Raw genomic sequence first — 20,628 nt, forward strand, 5'->3', positions numbered from 1 at the left:
CGCTGCCATCTTTGTCGCATCAATTTGCATATTTCCTCCTTATTGGCTGTGGGTGCCACCATCTTTGTTGTGGAGTGACAGTCAATTTGCATATTCTGTCTTTATTAGATAGGATGAGATCACCCATAAACAGCTGAGCATAGGGGGATGTCAAAAGTCCTTGAAAACAAAAGACACAGAAGAAATTGAAAACTGACCTCAGCAAAAGCTGCACAGAAGCCCCTGATTCCACAGGATGGCCGCCTCATGCCATGCCTGTCTTGCATAACCGTCCCTCTCTGGTTATGTAATCTGTGCTGGGGTTGCCACCCAGCCTCCTGTCTGTGCGGATGCTTCAGAGCTGATGTTCTAACTCCCGGTGTTTCCTAACAGCTCATCTGGGTTTCCTTCCATAGCTTCAGGCTACGGCTTCCTGTTCTCTCATCTGAAACCCCACAATTCCCTCCCCTCATTAATGTTGTAACCTTGAATCTTTTAAAGCAGTCTGAGCAAGTACCACCTGCAGTTTCCTTTTTTTCCCTAGACTCTTACATGAATCTAATTCTTTTCTTAACATGCATCCATGTAAACTTACATTCCTTTTTCTTTTAGTGTCTGCTCTAAGTGTAGCTAATGAAACATTTGCTCCATCGAGCCTTTCCAATTAATTGAGACTTTCCCCCCCTCTTTTTCTAATGAAGGAGATAGAACCCATTACCTGAAATGCTGATCAGTAGGATTTAAAGAAACCTTCCCTTTTATGGTGCTTCAAACCATTTTAATTTCGTGCTGTCTTTAATAAGGTAACTGGAGCATGGGAAATAATTCCAAACTAATCTGTATGTTAGTGCTCAGTTTAAAATGAAATTTTAATTAGATAAGCACGGTTAAAGGTTATGTTACCCACAGAGGCTATTGTTCTAGCCTGGGTTTGTCCTATATGATGACCATGATTTCCTGGACACGTTTATCCGAGCCACAGACTTAGCAGAAAGCAGTTTTCAGTAAAACTACTGATTTGTGGAATTTTGCTTATTTATTGGGAACAACCTTATTGCAAGGCAGCTCCCAAGAAGAGAAAGAAGCAGATATTGCCCCTAGATCCCACTTGTTGAATTGTCACATAGGACCCATTGGCACCGAAAAGGAATATTGAGAATCAGCACTTATTCTCCATCTCTGCAGGCAACTGAGGATAAGCTGGACTAAAATGCAGCAAGAACAGTCATGAAGAAGAGCTGCTGTCCTGTGAGGTAGTCACACACCACTCACATGAGTGGCAGAATCCTCCAGAGGGACCTTTGTTCTGACTTGTCTTGGTTTTTGTCTGTTTTTTATATTTAAGAGGAAAAGCTCTGTTTTAATGTAGAAGAAGAATATCAATAAGGAATACTTTAAACATAACTAACTCAGACACTGAATTGGAAATTAAAGACACATCAGCCACCTAAAGAATATTCCAAGTTATTATAGATGCTAACCTCAGTGATTTGAAGTTAGATATAACTGGCTTTGAATTCTAGTTTTACCAGATTAAGTTTTTTTAACTTTGAAGAAATAATTTTACCTCTCTAAATGTTCATTTCCTCATGTGCAGAGTGAGAATAACTTTCACTTCATAGAGTTACTGTGAGAATTACATGAGGAATGAGCTCCTAAATCTGTGATACGTGCTATGTAAAGTCTTCCTTCTTGAACTGCCCACTCTGGGAAGTTAAAGCACATGGCCCTTTTGTATCAGTTAGCTACTGCTGCATAACAAACCCCAAAAGCCAGTAGCTTAAAATAACAACCATTTATTGAGCTCATAATTCTTTGAGTTGGCAATTTCAGTAACACTTAGCTGGATGATTCTTCAGATCGCATCTGAGCTCCCTTGTGCTTCTACAGTTGGTTCAATCAAAATAACAGATTTTATGAATGTTTATATATTTACCTGTATTCAATGGTGATATTCAAAATACTTAGCAACCTCACTTTGGCAGAGGCTTGGACCAATCAACTGCAATTGTATGGCTAGATCACCAGCCTGGGTGCCCCCTGCCAGGTGATGGTCAGTCCTTTACCAGAAGTTCCTGGGTCATCAGTTGGTCTGAGAGGCCAAATGGAGGAGCCTGGGCAACAAGAGTGATTGGTGCCGTAGCTGTGTATCGGGCAATACCAAATGTTAGCTCTGCCCCATCCATATTACAATCTTTCTTTCCATGTTGCCCCAAGTCTCTTCATATCATCAATATACGTCACCCTGCAGTGAGCCTAGGTGCCCCCAACATCTTGGCACCAAGGCTACTTCTTACATTCATGTGTCTCCAATTCCAGTAAACTCACATCAAGAACAAATACAAGTTATATAAATAATTATTAGGAATAGGGCAACAATATTTAATTGGGGAAAAGAGGGTGGTAATGGGCAGTTTGTAAAAACATATTAAGTATTTCAGTATTATAACAATCATACTTGTCAAGTGGGACCGAAGAGCCCAATTTTCTTTCATAATAGAAAATAAAATACACAGTTCTCCAAGTGGATGAGACACGCCCAATTTCAAAAGGCACCATGGTTAGAAACATAAAACCAGGGGTAATGTGGATAAATCTAGAATCTGGAGCTTGTATTTTAAACAAATGATGGTTACTGGTATTGAAATGGGAAACCCATTGACTACAGATGGTCTATTTTATGGAGGAAATGCAGTTGAAAAGGGGCACTAACCTGAATAGTAAAGAGAGGGACTTCAGCTTGCTACGGCAAATTTGAAATATTTGCTGGTTTTCTGCCCCAGGCACTGGTTAGGGTTTTCCTCCAAGCTTTTTCCTACATCACCTCACACGCCTGTTCCGCTGCTCCTAAATGACCTGTGTTGCTTCTATCATCATGTAAAGCTGGCCAGGATTGCTGACGGCAGGCACCCTGAGGTAGTTCCTGTCCTGAACCTTGACAAACAACCTGTGGGCGCTCTCCTCAAGTCCCTGCCTGCCCTGGAAGTCCCACTACTGAGCAGGGATGTTGGCCTGAATGGCTTGGGCTCCAGGTCGCCTTAAAGTCACTGGTCACTCCAGTAACTCTACAGCAGGGGTGGGGAATGTCCGATCTGCAGGCCATATAAAGCCTGAGAAATCATTTGGCCTGGCCCTGCCAAGACATTAGGGGTGAGTTAATTAAATGTTTGACCAAATATAGCAGGCTAATCTTTAAGAGGATAATTTTGTATGGCCCTCGAATGATGTTATAAATATCCAAAGGGGCCTTGGCAGAAAAAAGGTTCCCCACCCCTGCTATACAGCATGGGACAAAAGCAACTTGCAGTGCTAAATGCAAGGAGTTGCTTAAAAGTACGTAAGTAAAAAGGATAGGGGCATGCCAGATGGACACAGGAAGCAATCTGAAAGAGTCCTCGGTGGCCAAAGCTGGAACAGCTTGAATAACCAAATAAATAGGGAGGTGCTGGGTTTACAAACCAAGGTATGAGATACATGCCTCCATGCTGGGAAACAGTCACTGGCCACGACAGGTTAGAGTCCCTTTCTGATCAAACCGTCCTTCTTCAGCCCATCTCTTTTTTCCCCACGATGCTACAGCTTGACTTAACAACTTATATATCTTAACCTCCTAGGAGATTATTTTGTTTTCACAACTCTCTTTGGCTGCAGGGAGAAGAGGCAAGTGGGAACTTTGTCTTTTATAAAGCTTCGCTATGCCTGTAGCGATGTCTGTGATGTTGAATTTATTTAGATTCAGGATAGGTAGGCCAAACACTTCAGGGATGTTCCTCAGGTTTAATAAGATTACTCATGGCCCACCAGATGCTCTGCAATGTCATCCGCAGTGTATGCAGATGCTGCCTCAGAAAGGAGAGAGACTGAGTTTGATGCCACAGTGTTCATTTTGTGCTTACCTCAGAGAGGGATGAGTTCAGATACATTTTTTTCGTCTCTCTTGTTTATATCATTTTCTATGGACAGATCGCTAGATAATTCCCCAAATAGGGAGTTACTTCTCTGGGGCTGGGCTGCCAAAATTTATTTTAATACCAAATACAAATGCAATTAAAACAGGGACCATTTGTAAGCTCATGTTGGTCTGTCAAAATTGCATAATTTAATAGCCGTGTCTATTAGGCATTCCTCCGAAATACATAGTATTCAGGAAGAGTTGATAAAGTTAATGAAAAGTAAATAATTTAAAAAATGGTTTCTGTGGTTCTCCATTGCAGCTTGTTAATAAATACAGGATATCTTCAATTAAAATGTAAATGGGATTCATTGCATGAAGCTATCTGGATGATGTGTGGTCATTGAATAATTTGCCCATAGCCACTGAACAGTGGCCAAAAAAATGAATTATTGCTTAATGATTCAAATTACGATATTTTGTGATCATTTTCCCCTAGCGCTGGGGGATTGTAACCCAGGGCAAGTTTCTTAGCCTCCCGGAGTCATTGTGTCCCCATCTGTGATAGGAAGAAATTGAAACACATGATCTATAAAATCCTTTCCTGATCTAAAATCCTGTGAGTTTTTAGGTTATGGACTTTTTTATATCTTGTTTCCTTCTGCCCTGCCAACCAATTTCATGAAAGAAGGATCGATCTTAGATCCAGGTATGAAATCACATCTGTTTCCTCATTTCCTAGCTGTGTGAACATGAACAAGATACCTTATCTGAGATTCTTCATGTGTAAAAAGTGGAGAAAACCTACTTCGTGGAATTAGGGTAGATAGAAAGTTATTTAAAATTCCAAGTGCAGAATCCTTCATTTATAACTCATGGGGTCCTCAGTAAATTGTACTCCTTTTCATATTGTGCATCATTTTAGCAATGAAAGCTTGACCTCCAGCCCCTGTTCCCTGCAGAAACAGTTATAATGCTGGACATTGTACTGGAGGAAAAATAAAATATAGAACCACAGCCGATAAGACCTAAAAAAAAATCATGTTTTTTCCTTCTTGAGTTGTCTTGGTTCTAATATGATAGAAAACCTTTTCTCATTGCTCCTTTTACAAATTATTTGTTGTTATTGGCTGTTGCATATCCCAATTTTTTAATTAAAAATAACTTATGATGATTTGCCCATTATAAAAATAATAGGAAATATATACAAATAGAAGAAATAGAGCATAAACACACTTTATCTAAGTGTGTTTTAGAGAGAACTACTTTATATAATTTCCCAGATTACATGCAAACTGTGTATCCTCATTAACAAAATGGTTGTTACTATATGGTTGTAAGGTAAGCACCAGGATATGTGCTCTGCAAGGGCTGGACTATGCATTCATTTGTTCAGTGCTGTTTCCCAGCATCTCATGCTGATCACAGAGTCCATACTCAGTACTCATTTAACCTAGTATGGCCTATATATTTTTTTGTGCCAATTAATGTGATTCTACAGCGTCATTTTCAATGTTTATGTGGGATTTTATAGTGTAGATATATCACAACTTACTCAATTGATGCTCTAATATTGGATTTGCCATTTTGGGACTTTGTTCTTTTGTTTTGTTTTGTTTTGTTAATCCTCACTGGAGGATATTTTTTCCATTGCTTATAAAAGAAAGTGGAAGGGAGGGAGGAGAGAGAGAGAGAAAGAGAGAGAGGGGGGGAGAGAGAAAGAGATTAATGTGAGAGAGACACATCAATTGGTTGCCTTCTGCACGCGCTCAGGTCAAGCCAGGAATCGAACCTGCATCCCAGGTACTTACCCTTGACCAGTAATTGAACCCAGAGACACTTTGGGGTGCAGGTTATCGCTCCAACCACTGAACCATACCAGCCAGTGCTGGATTTTGTTCATTTTGCTTATAACAGTATTTTAATCAACAAACATGCAAATAAACCTATAGCTTTCTTCGTCCTTATGACTTTGTTAGTATAATTCTTAAAAGTGGAATTGCCAAGTTCAAGTAATGTGCTCACTATTTCAGAGAATTATTGCACAATGCCAAAATGCTCCTCAAAAGATTGTCAATTCAGTCAACAGAGATTGACCATTTCCCTGCACACTCATGGGTATTAGGTATTTATTATGTTGCAAAAATACTTAAAAACCAGTTCTCAAAGTAGGCCATTGCATTTTAATTGTTGAGATTACCCATTCTGCACGCTACATGACCAGGCTGAGACACCTTTCTCAAATCTTTTTCTGAGATACAAGATCTATTACCCAGCAAGGATAAAATCTTGCTAAAATAGTGTAAAGAGAGTTCTGTCTTGTTTGTTTCACTAACTTGGTTACTTTAGGAGAGATGACAGGTAAGTTCCTATAAATATCCTATAGATATTCATATAGATAGTTCTTACTTTGACATTCTACCATTCCACATAACAAGCATTTTCAGTCCATCATATTTCACATCTGGCTAGTTAGACAGTGCCCATTTAAATTAATCCCAAACTGTTATGAAGCCCAGAGCACTGTTAAACCTTGTGAAGTATGTGTAGCCTGCTCAGTGTTCTCCCCTATGGCAATAAATGTGACATGTCTGTGTGGGAGCTGTTTTTTCAAGGTAAATAGATGGTTATTTATATCTCTAGGTGCAAACGCTTTGAAATAACCAGCACACGCTGCAGCGGAATGTGGCCTTACATAAATTTCACAGCCACTTCATTCTTATCCGTGTCCTGTCACAGTGTGGCTTTGAGCTTTGATCTGAGTTTGACCCCCAGCCATGATTCTTGCTCATGTTTTTATCATCCGCTGTTAAGTGAACAGCACATCGAACAATATCCAGTTGTGCTTCCTTGTTCTCTGACTTTGACATTCAGGAAAACCATTCATGCTGCTTCCACTGTGTCTACATCTCCAGACTTGAGATTTTTTTTTTCCCCTCCCCTTGGAGATATTTCTATCCTGGAAGTTTAGGGCCAATGGCTTTGGACTTTCTGTATTGCATGGAACTCAAGTTGATGTGACCAATTAATGGTTATCAAGAGCTTGAGACATGATTTTGCTCTTTAAGAGGTACCTCAGAGAAGGACAGTTGCCAACAATGAACAATTAGGAGAGAAATTGGGTGACAATGTGAAGATTTAGAGAAGGGAAGTGAGAACTTAAGAAGGGTTAGACGGGTTGCTGAGAGAGCATATGGGAAATTTGAACTTCAATGCTTGCTAGAAAGAGATGATATAAGAGTAGACAAAGAGTCTGGCCTCCACCTACAGGAGAAGGAGGTTATTATGGGGGTGGGGGGAAAGGTGCCAAAAAATCAAAGGAGAAATTATAGTAGGAAAGCAGAAAAATGGCCAAGAACCGTGCTTTAACAATAGAGATAGATTTGAACTGTGGGACTCCGGCTGGCATAGAAAGATGGGAAGAAACAGGACAAAAACTCTTTGACAAAGGATCATTTGCAACATGTGATGCCTACTGAGGATAAAAATGGGAGGAAAATAGTTACTAGAGTCAGACTGTTCAAATGAGCACATTCATGTTTTTCTCGTTTTAAGCGTCAGTGATAGCTGCCTTAATTCAGAGACATTGCAGTTATCTCCAAATAGTCTGCAAATTTTTCAATTTTTTCAGAGCTAAATTTTAATTCTTAAAATGTTAGACACACTTTTAGAGGCAGACAGTGTCTAATGTTTCAACAACTCCCATAGTAAATGATGTTTTCCATTGATCTGTTTTTAAGCGTTTGGAGTTTTTTACTCATCTAAAGCAATCCAGTTTAATGGAAAGGGACTAGGCTTTAGAGATTTAGAGATCCACGTCCCAGCAGCTGAATTAACAGCTGTGTGGCCTGGAGAATCTTGTCTTCTCTGAACCACATTTTCTGTATCTATTAATGGAGATCCTGTCTTCTCAGTTTTGAATTATATACGACAGTGTGCATTAAAGACCGAACTCAAAGTAGGCAGAGAATTAATGAGGTCTCTTTCCCACCACCTTCCCATGCAATGTGAGAAGGGTCTGCAGGAGTTTTTAAAAGTAAATATACTGTAACATTGTAATTGAGTTTAAAAATGAAGGAGCACCTTTAAGACAGGGGATTGGCATTATCAGGAATGTGAAGTGGAATTCGTGTTGGAGGTAAGCCTTGAATTTGTCTCAATTTCTTGCTTTTGGTTATAAGCAACAGCAATATCTCAAATAGATTTAAACAGTAAAAGAAGTTCATAGGCATATGAGACTGAAATCCAGAGTAAGCAGACTTGAGATCAGGCTCAGTCTATCTATTGAATGAGGGGGGAAGGACCCGTTTTCCTGCTCTCTCAACTTCTCGACTCTGCTTCTTTCCTGCTAACTTCATTCTGTACAAACTTCCTACCTCATGGTCCTTGTTCACATTCAGGTTTGCTTATAATTAAGACATCTGATCTAAAGTAGCTACTGTGAATGTTTGAGAACCTGAATTTTATACTTGCTATCTCATTCAAATTTAGAAAAAAAAAAAGAATATGTTGTGTGTTTTTTTTCACTCTCAAACAAAAATCCTGACCTTTGTTCTAAATAAATCAACTTAGAGCACTTACCTACCCTTATCCTAATAAATGTGGCTGGATATGGGGTTATGGCAATTAACTTGGGCCTGAGGTGAAGTCAGTTACCTTTAAAACATGTGGGCTGCATTGGTGAGGGGTAGAACGCAGTACAAGAATCTGGAGTGCTGTTACCAGGAGAAAGAAATATACATGCTGGTAGGCGAAAAGGGCAGATATCCGCCAGAGTAGCGACAGCTAAATGGTCAACATTGAGTTTTATACATTTGTGTGTGTGTGTGTGTGTGTGTGTGTGTGTGTGTGTATACGCACATATATACTTCCAGAATTTAAATTCAAGGAAGAGTTTATTGAATTTGGTATTGTCTAAAAAAAGAAACTGTTTCATATTAATAATGTATTCATTAATAATTCTGCTAAATAAGGTCAGAAACACCAGTCAAATACAAATTTTTACATATTTTTTTCTGATGTTTTAATTTAATGGGAGACATGATTTGGAGAATATACAGTAGATTGCTAATATATCCATTAGTATTTTAAATAAGGCCATTTTAAATGCTTGAGCAGTACTCTATTACTGTCAGTTCATGATTTAGTTTTCTAAAAAGAGACTACAGTGCAGCATTCTAAGATTAGAAGGAAGGCAATGTTTCTTTATGCTTAAGGTGTGAAGTCTGAAGGGCCTGACACGCTGTTGTGAGTGTTGAGAGCCAGACTCTCATTTCAGCCCTGATGTGGAAAGTCATGCGGCCTGAAAGTGCTCCCAACCTTATCCCAATAAATGCATCGAACCTTCTTCAGCAACTGAGTCTGAGACAGCTAACATATAATGAGTGATTTTTAACTTTTTAAAATAGGCATTCAGCCCTAGCCGGTTTTGTTCAGTGGATAGAGTGTCAGCCTGCAGACTGAAGGGTCCTGGATTCAATTCCAGTCAAGGGCACATACCTCCCCTACAGCATGCAACCAATTGATGTGGTCTCTCTCACATAGATGTCTCTCTCTCTCTCTCTCTCTCTCTCTCTCTCTCTAAAAAGGGGGCATTCATTTTTTAGAAGAACTTTAGATGGCTTCTGAGACACCCAGTTTCAAAGAGCATGGCACTCTGTACTTTCAAAAAGCTATGTTAATTGGGCTATAGAATGGATGAAGATTATTTAAATGTTGGGAAATGTCTACTAAATATAGTGGTTTTGGTTTTGATATAATTAGTGGTGAACTAGTCTGCTAAAAGTAATCAGTTAAATCTACTGGTTATAATACCAATTTGGTTGCTATAATAAAGGTCAAAATATTTCATTTTCATCCCATACAGCAGTCTGAGAGAAAGTAGTCCTGGGTAGGTTTTTATTAGTGTCAAGGGTAGTGACTGATAGTTCCTCTGGCATCCTTAATACTCATCTTCATCTCTTAGTCAAAAAAAAACATCGCTAGCATCTACTTTAACATCTGTATTTCAGCCAGGGAAGGAGGGGGGAAAGGAAAGATGGCACAGAACTTTTCACATCGCTCTGTTCACTTCTCATTGGCTGGAAACTAATCTCATGGCCACACCTAGAACCAAGGAAGGCTGGGAGATAAAATATTTTACTGGAGAGTGTAGTGCCCAGGTAACCCTCTGTCTCTATAGAAGATGAGTATAGATCTTAGGGAGAAGAGGAGCAGACTCTGGCACAGAGCCCTTGAAGAAAGGGCTTACCTTCCTACCCACCAAAGCTAAGGTGCATTTGTCCAATACTCCCAGTTAGTGTATCAGGTTGCCCAAATATAAACTATCATGGATATAATGTAAGATTCATGTACATGAAAATAATGTTTCTACTGCAGTTACCAAGGGTTATTAAAATCCAATACTTAAAATAATTATGACAGCCTGGCTGGTATTGCTCAGTGGTTGAGCGTTGACCAAGGCACCAGGAGGTTGCAGGTTCGATTCCCAGTCAGGGCACATGCCTAGGTTTTAGGCTTCATCGCCAGCAGAGGGCGTGCAGGAAGCCACCAATAGATGATGTTTATATTTCTCCCTCTCTCTAAAAATCAATAAAAACATTTTTAAAATAACTATAATATGTACTGTTTCTGATTTTTTAATGCACATTTTGGAAAGTACAGAAAAATATAAAGAAGATGCCAACAATCAACCAGAATTCCATTAGCCAGAGATAGCATTGTTAAGAGTTTGATGCAATTCTTTTATGGTGTTCTTCATGTAACTTTTATTTTTCCTTAATTGAACAGCTTTGCATTTTTAGCCTGATATATACATTTTTCTCGCATCTTTGAATTGTGATTCTAAATATTATTTTAATGTTTGCATTAACTTAACCTATATATGTACTGGAATTTATTCAACATGTTACTAATGTCAGATGCTTAGAGTGTCCAGTCTTTGTTGGTATTAATAACGCTACTATCAGCATCTTTGTGCATAGATTTCTGTCTGCATTTTGAATTGCTAATATAGTCTTACAATGAAATGGAATCAAATATAAGAACATTTTAAAGGTTCTAGAGATCTATATTGTAAAATCACTCTTCATGAGGGTTGTGAAAATTTCTCCTATGAGTTCTACTAGTCCCTTTCACATCACTAGCATTATTATAATTAAATCTGTCTCACTTCATTACGTGAAAAAGGGCATTCCAGGCTCTTGGTGACTGATGAGCTTGAGTATAGCTTTACATGCACAAGCAATGTTTTTGTTATTGGTAGAAGTGAGGTATCCCTTGTCCTACCAGCACACATAGTTACATATTCACCAGCTCAATATTTACATGGTGTTTGCATTGTTCTTATCAACTTGGTTGTCCCGGGCTTCTCATTGACTTTCTATCTTGTTCCTGCCATCATCTGAACTCAGCCATTACTGTACTGGCACCTTTGCCCTGAGTTACCACCTAGAGAATCTTCTCAACCTTTTCCTTGCATAGAAAGAAATATAGCAAACCCTCCTGAAATGAGTGCTGCCTTGAACTGACCTCTCATCGCTCCTGAAATGCTTGATTCCCTCCTCCTTTGCCTGTCTCTAACTATGACTGTTTTCATTCCAGAATGTTTTAGTTGACTCTGGGTTCCTGGCTTACTGTTTGGCTTTTGCTGTAATTCCCTATTTAAGGCTCTGGTTGGTTGTATGGTGACCACTTACTATCTGACATCCTGTAGTGGTGGTTGTTTGGCACTTGAAACTCGCCAAATTTCCGGTTCTCTTATGTGTCCTTCCATCGTACCTAGGTTAGGTTTAGCCCTAGCCTTGCTGCTTCTCATGCCTATCAGCCTGAAGCTAAATAATATGAACAGGAAAGCCTCGGCCAAAGTGGGAGAAGTAGGTAACTATTCTAGTTGTCTCTGAATGTGCAGGGAAGAATGTTCAGGCTCCTGGCTGATTGCTGGCTCTGGAGTCAGATGGACTGAGCTCCAATCTTGAGTCAATCATTTACTGGTTGTGTGACCTAAGGCAAGTTTTGTTGCCTCTCTATACCTCTGTTTTCTTAAATATAATATGCATATGTCGTATTTGCCTCAAAATTATTATAAATATTAAATAAAGCATGTAAATTGCTTAAAAGGTCATTCACAGAAAAAACACTCAAATGTTAGCCATTGTTTTTATCATTTCTCAGTTATGATACTTGATGACTTTGTTGATCACCTAAATTTGAATATCATTCTAAATGACTATTTTCTTGACTCATGAATCATGGGATGCTTGTTAAGTAGCCATAGCTTCCCTTACACAGCTATTGAATTCTTCATCTTTATGAGGCATCTATTTCCATAAATGAAAAAGGGAGAAAAATCACTATTAATAAAATCATTTTGAATCTTATTTCAGTCTATGTTTGAAAGACCCCAAAGTTGTAGGAACTTGGAAGAAGCAGTGACCAGAATGGAAATCTTAGAACAGCCCGTTCCAAAGCCAAGTTGCTGGGTTAAGCAATTAAAGGTCTAGCTGAGTTTGTAATTTGGGTCCATGTATGAGACAAAGATAACATTATCACCCATGAAGGAGAACCTGCATGTAATTGGCTAACACTTTTTTGCCCTAGATAATGATTCTACAATGAAGAGTTACTAATTTTATATATAGGATTCTTAATCGAATCAGGACTTCTAATTATCAAATAGCTCTAAAGAACTTATTACTTCCGTTTGTAACATGTTAGGGTGACAGAGTTGTGGTTTTTTTTGTAAGCATGAATACTATTGATCACATTTAACTTACTTTCAAGGTTTCTAATTTTCCATTTGAGGAGACTAACCCAAAGATATACAGCTCACATAGGTATTCCATGTAACATAGCTAAATAGTCACAGCATACCTAACCTTCATATTATTACTCCAAATGTGGTGTTCTTTCCATTACCTCAAGGTGATGCCAGAACTCTCCTGCTACTTAATAAGATGTCATAGAGTTTGAAACTAACAGTGGTACAAATGAATACCATTAATATGTGAATATTTAAAACCTTAGTATTTGAAGGAACTAAGTAATCTACAAAATCAAAATAATTATAAAGCTGGATTTTAGAGACTCACTAAAACAGTTTATTTTCCCATTCAAAATATTGAAAAGAAAATCTCTAGCTTCAAATATCTGTCCAAAAGGAAAATAAAAAGAAGTTATAACAATACCTCAAGATTTAAGTGTTCATTACATGCCCAACAATACAGTAAGCATTTGTATGCATCGTCTGATGTACTGCTCATGAGAACCCCACAAAGTAATTATACTTTTTTCACTGTACAAATGAGAGAAAGCTTAAAAGCTTAAAGAGGTTAAGTAATTTGTCCAAAATCGCAGTATCTAAGTAGGAAAGTCAGGATTCCAATTCAAATAAGCTGAGTTTTGAGGCCATATTCTTTTAAAAATATATATATATTTTTCATTGATTTCAGAGAGGCATGTGCCCTGACTGGGAATTGAACCACAGCCTCCTAGTTCATAGGTCAACGCTCAACCACTGAACCACACTGACTTGGCTTGAGGCCATATTCTTAATCACAGTGCTATAATTTCTTGATCTTATATAATTTAATCTTACTGAGCTGTTCATTTCTTCAATTCAGTGAAGTTTGGGATAGTAGTAATTGGTTAAAACTCCAAAAAGTTTCCCTAGTCTTATGACTGCAACTCAGATGCTGTTATCCGGGGCTTCCAGAGGAAGTGTGCGCATGCCAACTAACCACACACTTCCAGCCAGCTGCATAAAGTCATTATTCATGATTTAGGTTGGAAAACTTCCACTGATGACCATGTTATTCCTGTGTATGATTAACTGGCACCTGTGACTTTAAATGCACAAGATGATAAGCAGAGATCTTAACCATTATAAGTGTATAGTTAGTGTAGTTGTGTTAAGTCTGTTCACATTGTTGATAAATACTCAGAACTTGTTCATCTTGCATATCTGAAACGGTATACCCATAAAACTTACTTTTTTTTTTCCTTTTCCCTTATCTCCTAGCCCTTAGTAACCACCATTCTGTTTTGTTTCTACAAATTTGACTACCTTAGTTACCTCATATAACTAGAATCATATAATGTTTGTCTTTTTGTCACTGGCTTATTTCACTAAGCATAAAGTTATCAAGGTTCACACAGGATTTCCTTCATTTTTAAGACTCAGTACTCTTCCATTGTATGTATATACTACATTTCATTTACCATTCGTCCATTGATGGACATTTGGGGTGCTTCCTTGGGTCTTGTGAATAGTGCTGTTATGAACATGATGAGCAAATACCTCTTTAAGGCCTTGCTTTCAGCTCTTTTCTATGTGTAGCCAGAAATAGTATTGCTGAATCCTATGGTAGTTTTATTTTTAATTTTTTGAGGAACCTTTACGTTGTTTTCTATAGTAGTTGCACCTTTTTACAGTCCTACCAACAGTGCACCAGGATTCTAATTTCTCCACACCCTCACTAATACTTGTAATATTCTGTAAATTCTTTTTCATTTTTTTGGTGAGGCAGTATACATTTGATTTCAGAAAATGTAGTATTACTAAAGCTAATACTTTTGAGCCAGCATATTTCAATGTTCTCCAGCTCTCTGAATGTGTTTAATTTCCCAGAACATTCCCTGAGTAAATGAATAACTTGCTCTTTCGAACCTAAAACGCAGATTTGTTTCTTCATTCTTTTGGCCACCACTGTCTTACCCAGATCTAAAAGCTTCTTAAAATTAGTCAGTAAGAAGGTATTCTCACCTCAACAGTTTGCCAAAGATGAAGAAAAACTGGTGCTATTCAAAGACAGTCTGTACTTAGAGACTTAGAATTCAGGATGGAAACAAACTCACTGAAATAGCAAGGATGTTTGAAAGAGAAGAACTCACCAACCCACTGCTACAGAAGGCTGAATTACAAGGAAATAGGCCCCTTTGCCATGAAGCTGAGAAGTAAGTTTCTGAAATCATGCCTTTCTGTTTTTTTTTCTCATTTACTTGAAATGTCAATCATTATTTGGGGAAGCAGAGTGCTGCTATTAAAGCATGGATATTAACCAAATGGTAGAATCTTATGCAAATAACAGTAGATTTGGATATTTGTATAGGCCCTTGTATAGAGTAAGTACCAGAAATTGCCAACCTTTGATCTTATTCTGAATTATGAGTTGGAAAAAAAAACAAAAAACCTCTAAAACATTTATCTTATTTCTGTTAATATTTTTTGGTTTTTCTTGTTTTCATTTCACTAGTGAAAACTTTCAGAAGCATTTTTTACTCTAAACATAGAACAGATGTATAAAAAGAAATTATAACACATTTAATGTCACATTTATTTTCTGTAGTATTATAATATTTAAATTCTCAAAAGAGTTACTAGCATAGAAAAAGATCAGAAAATTTAACATTTTCAGGCAGTGACTAATAAATTTTCTAATGCTACTAGATAATTTATAAAAATAACTGATAAGACAGAAAATATATTAAAAAAATAAATATTAGTCAAAACTCAGGGTGCTTCAGTTGGAGAGAAATAAAATTAATAAAGACCTATTAGGAATGACAACATTATGTGGAAATGTTAATAATAAGCTAAACACAAGGCACTTGTTCTCTGTGACAGCTAAAAATAGCAGACCTGGGGAGAATGGCCTTGTCTTTCCCATAGTTAACCAGTGTTCTGGTTACCTAGCATACAGAAGTCTATGGACATATCTTGCAAAACAGAAATGTCCTTGCCATTGTAGAACTTACTGTAATTTCTCAGTGGTGAGTATTCAACAAGGGAGAAGACATTTATTTTTAAATAAAAATAGAGATTTTTTTCATAGCACTTCAACTTAGCCTTTGCTAATCTTAAAGAGTCAAATTTCTTATGGAGCTTATAAGTAAAGCTTAATTTTAACAAAATTAGAGGGAGGGGAAATGCCACATTTATAGAGAAAGGATGTTATGAAACAACAGCAGCGTTGCTCTCTCCTATTTTTAGCATATAACTGCTACAGCTTATTACTTGCACCGCAGGATGATCTTATGAAGGAATTACTATAATACAGTGAGACTTTGAATAAGTCTGTGGACTTCATCACAAAGAGACCACGAAACGAAGAGAGAAAATTGGAATAGAAGAGAGAGAAATAGAGACCTGTGACTTTCCAGTGGCTTTTTTTTGGTAATAGTTGGCAATGATAAGTAATGCCCGGCCATAGTTAAAACAGTATTTTGTTTCTTTCTAGCAAAGTCTTTTGCCAATGAAAATAAGAGGGGGCACCATTTTCTTGTGGGCCCCTCATAACAGAGCCAACAAGCTATTTGGCTTATTTTGTTACAGAATCCATTTCAGATCGTGCAGTATTTCTTCTATGGAGCTGTGACAGGGATGTCTCACTACATCCAATTGCTCAAAACCCCCAGCCCCTCAGGTGTCTTCTGGCCTTTCCTTTCATTCCCCTTGCCTGAGACGCCTCTTTCAAACAATTCCAAGGAGTCAGCTACCATGACATCTGGTTTCCAGAAAACAGACTGTTTTGCTGTGCCTTTGGTGGAAATGAACCTCATGCCTGCACAGCCCCCTCCTCTTTCTTTGGCCAGCCAGCTATGGCCAGGCCTTCTACTCCCTTTGAAGACTCTCACTTTGCCCTAGCCTTCTCCCCAAATAATAAGGGGACGGGGTGGGAGCACAACATATTGACCACTTTCTCCAAACAGATTCTCTCTTGGCACCTCTTATCTCTGCTCTTTCATACCTTCTAAGTACGTGAGGGGCAAATGCTGGCTGGTGTTACAGTCTCTTAGCATCGCTTTTAGGATGTGGAGATATTTGGTACCTACTCCACAGTTTTCAGTCAAAAGTGAAACACAGTTCCATTTCCATAGCTTCTATACTTCTATGACATGATGTAGATATGCTGTTTTAACTTAATCCTATCTTTTTTAAAAAAAAAAACACTTTGCTAATGTATGACTAACATACAAAAAGCTGTATATATTTAATGCATATAGCTTGGTGGGTTTGGAGTTATGTACCCAAGAAACCATCACCATAATCTATGCCATAACTATCCATCACCTCCAAAAGTTTTCTCTTACCCTCTTTACTTCTTTTATGATAAGAGCACTTAACATAATATCTGCACTCGTAGAAAAAGTTGTTAGCATACAGTACACTATGGTTAACTATTGGCATTATTTAGACCAGAAGATGTCTGGGACTTACTCATCTTGCATAAGTGAAACTTGGTACTCTGGCAATCAGTTTTTTTAGTACCCCACTCTTTAATAGGAAAGCTATTGAAATGTGTTCCTTAATTTAAGTGCTCTTAAATTCTTAAGTATTCTTAAATTAAGGAAGTTTCTACTATGAGAACATTGACAAAACCAAACACAGAAAAATTGGATTGTGTGTTCACCACCCAAAGTCAAGTCTCCTTCTGGCAGCATCCCCCCCCCCCTACTGCTTTACTCACTTCTACCTCCCCCCATCCCCCTTTTCCTCTGGTAATCACCATCCTGTTGTCTGTGTCTATGAGATTTTTGGATTTTTTTTTGTTTTGTTTTTTGTTTTTTTTGCTTAATCCCAATCACTATATTTACTAAGAATTTCAAAAAAGAAAAAAATGGGAAGGAACAGACAATATACAGGAAAAAAAGAAAAGCTTCTAATGGCACTATTAATATTCTCAACAGGATAAAATATGTTGTACCCATGAAACCAGAATAAAGTGATACAAAAAGAAATATAAAGAAATGAAATGAAAGTTCCAAAAGAATAAAGATAAAATTGCATAAACAAAAAACTCAGTAAGAGTTTTGAAGGAAATCTTCCCAAAATAATAACAATAGGATAAAGGAATAAAAATAAGAGAAAAATAAATAGGAAATTTAGAGGGCCAGTTATGGAAGTCCATCATTTAAGCAGGAATTCCAGAAAGAGATACGAAAGAAAAAAATAGGGTGAAGAAAAGTCAGACATAACTAAAGAAGATTTCCCAGAACTAAAGGACATGAATATCCAAATTAAAAGATCCCAGCACAGAAACCAATGAATAAAAAGAGACCCACACCTAGAGATACTATCCTGAAACTTCAGAAAAATGGTGACAAAGAAATGATCATCAGATCTTCAGGAGAATGTATTTACTCTGGATCAAGTGGTATGGGATGTGTCTACAGCAACACTAGAAGCTTGAAGATAATGGAGTTTGCCTTCAAAATTTCAATGGTAAGTTATTTCCTACTAAGAGTTTTACTAGAATTATAAACAATACCAGAGGCCCGGTGCACGGATTTGTGCATGGGTTAGGTCCAGCCGGCCTGCCCCTGATGGGGGGGATCGGGGGCAGGGCCAGATGGGAGGAGGGGCTGTGGGGAGGGGTCCTGCCTCCTGGTCGATCTCTCGGTCAAGGGGGTAATTTGCATATTAGCCTTTTATTATATAGGATGTAAGATTAGAATAAAGTTATTTCCATACATGCACATTTAAAAAATGTCTGCCCCATGCTCCATTTCTTACCCAAGAATATAAGAAAATAAAACAGCCGAAACCGGTTTGGCTCAGTGGATAGAGCGTCGGCCTGCAGACTGAAGGGTCCCGGGTTCGATTCCGGTCAAGGGCATGTACCTTGGTTGCGGGCACATCACCAGTGGGAGGTGTGCAGGAGGCAGCTAATCGATGTCTCTCTCTCATCGATGTTTCTAGCTCTCTATCCCTCTCCCTTCCTCTCTGTAAAATATCAATAAAATATATTTTAAAAATAAATAAATAAAACAGGAAGAAAAATATGGACTTGAGCAAGCAGGAGATACCCATAAGGGAGATGCGAAGGGGATCTTTTGAAGGGCAATTCGACTGGGATAGCTAAACTAGATACCAGAACAGGAGCAGGTCAAAATGTATAGAGTTCAAGGCTGGTTCCGGGGAGTGGAAAAAGGAAGAGATTGGAGGAACTGCTTTACTTTATAAGAAACATATAAAGTAGGTAAACCTCATTGGTGAAATGATGAGCTGAGCATAGATTCTTAGAAGGTGAAGGGTTAGCAATGCAGATACCTGGACAAATAAAATTCCAGGAAGAAGGAAAGAAAGGCCTTGAGGCAGGAGCTTGCTTTATATCTCAGGAACATCCAAGTGAGTGTGACTGGAAAGAAGTGAACAAGGGCAGAAGAGATGGGGGATGAGTTTGGAGAGAGAATGGGAGCCAGATCACATGTCATCTTAGAAGCTTTTATTCTGGATGATAGGACCATAGTTCTTGCTCAGAGTGAAATATGGAGTGACTGATTTTTAGCAAAGAAGTAACAAGATCTGACTTAAATTTCAAAAGAGTCATTTTAACTGGAATGTGAAGATTAGGGTGTTGGACCAGCAAGGGTGGAAGCAGAGAGACCAGTTTGGAAGTTATTGCTGTGATTTAAGTGAGAAATAATGGTTCATGCCAAGATGGTAGTGATGGGGATTATGAGAAGTGGTCACCTTCTGGATATATTTTAAATGCAGAGCCCTCAGATTATCCTGATCAATAGGATGTGGGGTGTGAGAGAGTATGGAGAAAGAAAAAAACACAAAATAAGTGTCAAATATTCCTCTAAGGCTCTTGGTCAGGGCAAATGAATGGATTTACTCTCATGTAAAGTGGGAAATATGAGGGTGGGGCAGGTTTTCTGAGAGTTCAGGAGTTTATTTCTGAACAAGTTAAGTTTGAGATGTTAAGTAGGCCTCCTAGTGGAGATATAGAATAAACAAGTTAGCTATACAAATCTGGAATTTGGAGGGAATAATTGTTCTGGGAATATTAATTTGGGAATTTACCACAAATAGATGATAACAAAAACTATAGATGAGCTCACCAAAAGAGTAAGCATCAGCAGATGACCAGGGACCGAAGACCAGAGTTCCCAGTGTTGAGAGGAAGATCTGGCAAAAGAGACAGAAGGATCAAGCAGTGGAATAGGAGGAAAACCAGGAGCTTGTGATGTCGTGGAAGTCAGTGAAGACAATGTATGGAGAAGGAGATAAAAGTCAGTGAGAACTGAGATGACCATTGATTTTATCAAGGTGAAGGTCATGGAAGACTTCGAGAGCAGTGCAGTGGTCCACCTGCAAGCCCAATTGGAGTGGATTTAGGAGAAAGCATGGAAAGGGAAATAATTAGAATCAGCAAATGTGGAAAATTTCAAGGAGTTTTTCTGCATAGATGAGCAGCAGAAGAAGAGCAACTTATGTGGAGTAAATTGGGTCAAGAGAGGGCTTTTTTAAGATGGGAAAATAACAGCCTATTTTTATGTGGATGAGAGCAATACAGTAAAGAGGGGGAAATTTGATGATGTAGAGGAGAGTGGAGAGTTTTGGAGGAACTGTCTCTTCATGGGTGAGATAAATGAGCTTAAAAGGAGCAGATGAGAAGGTTGAGTGGGTAGCTACAGATACTGATGGTGGGCCGGTGTGGTAATGAGAGTCCTCCTCTAAAAGTTTCACTTTTTCACTAAGTTAGGGAGATCATCAACCAAGAATACGGATGGAGAAAGAGCTTATTAGGAGAAAATAGTGTGAAATCACCTTCTAGGAGAGTGGGAGAGTGTAAAACTCGGAAAATACAACACAAAACCCCCTTGAAGGTCATGGTCATCAATATCTCTGGAAAGCTTGTTTATCCTGACTGTGTAGTTATATTTGAAAATGCTAAGGAACTGTCCTTTTAAGGTGGACTTTGAGTAAAGAATGTTCCAATAGTAGGCTAAATTTCTCAGAAGTCCAAATA

At 38.2% G+C, this 20,628-nt stretch overlaps 1 protein-coding gene across 5 annotated transcripts in view; it reads left to right on the plus strand.

Moving 5' to 3' along the window:
• Positions 1 to 20,628, plus strand: part of OXR1 (oxidation resistance 1) — a 345,790-nt gene that overhangs the window by 197,401 nt on the left and 127,761 nt on the right. For 2 of the 5 annotated variants that reach the window (XM_080647071.1, XM_080647070.1), the window contains exon 1: positions 14,561 to 14,824. The exons of the other annotated variants lie outside the window; for them this stretch is intronic. In XM_080647071.1, the coding sequence (XP_080503197.1) occupies positions 14,812 to 14,824 (13 nt within the window). In that variant the 5' untranslated portion in view covers positions 14,561 to 14,811. Of the gene's footprint in view, positions 1 to 14,560; positions 14,825 to 20,628 lie in introns of those variants that run through there. 5 annotated transcript variants of the gene reach the window in all.

The sequence above is a fragment of the Plecotus auritus genome (genome assembly GCF_963455305.1).
Source record: "Plecotus auritus genome assembly, chromosome: 11".
NCBI classification, from domain to species: Eukaryota; Metazoa; Chordata; class Mammalia; order Chiroptera; family Vespertilionidae; genus Plecotus; species Plecotus auritus.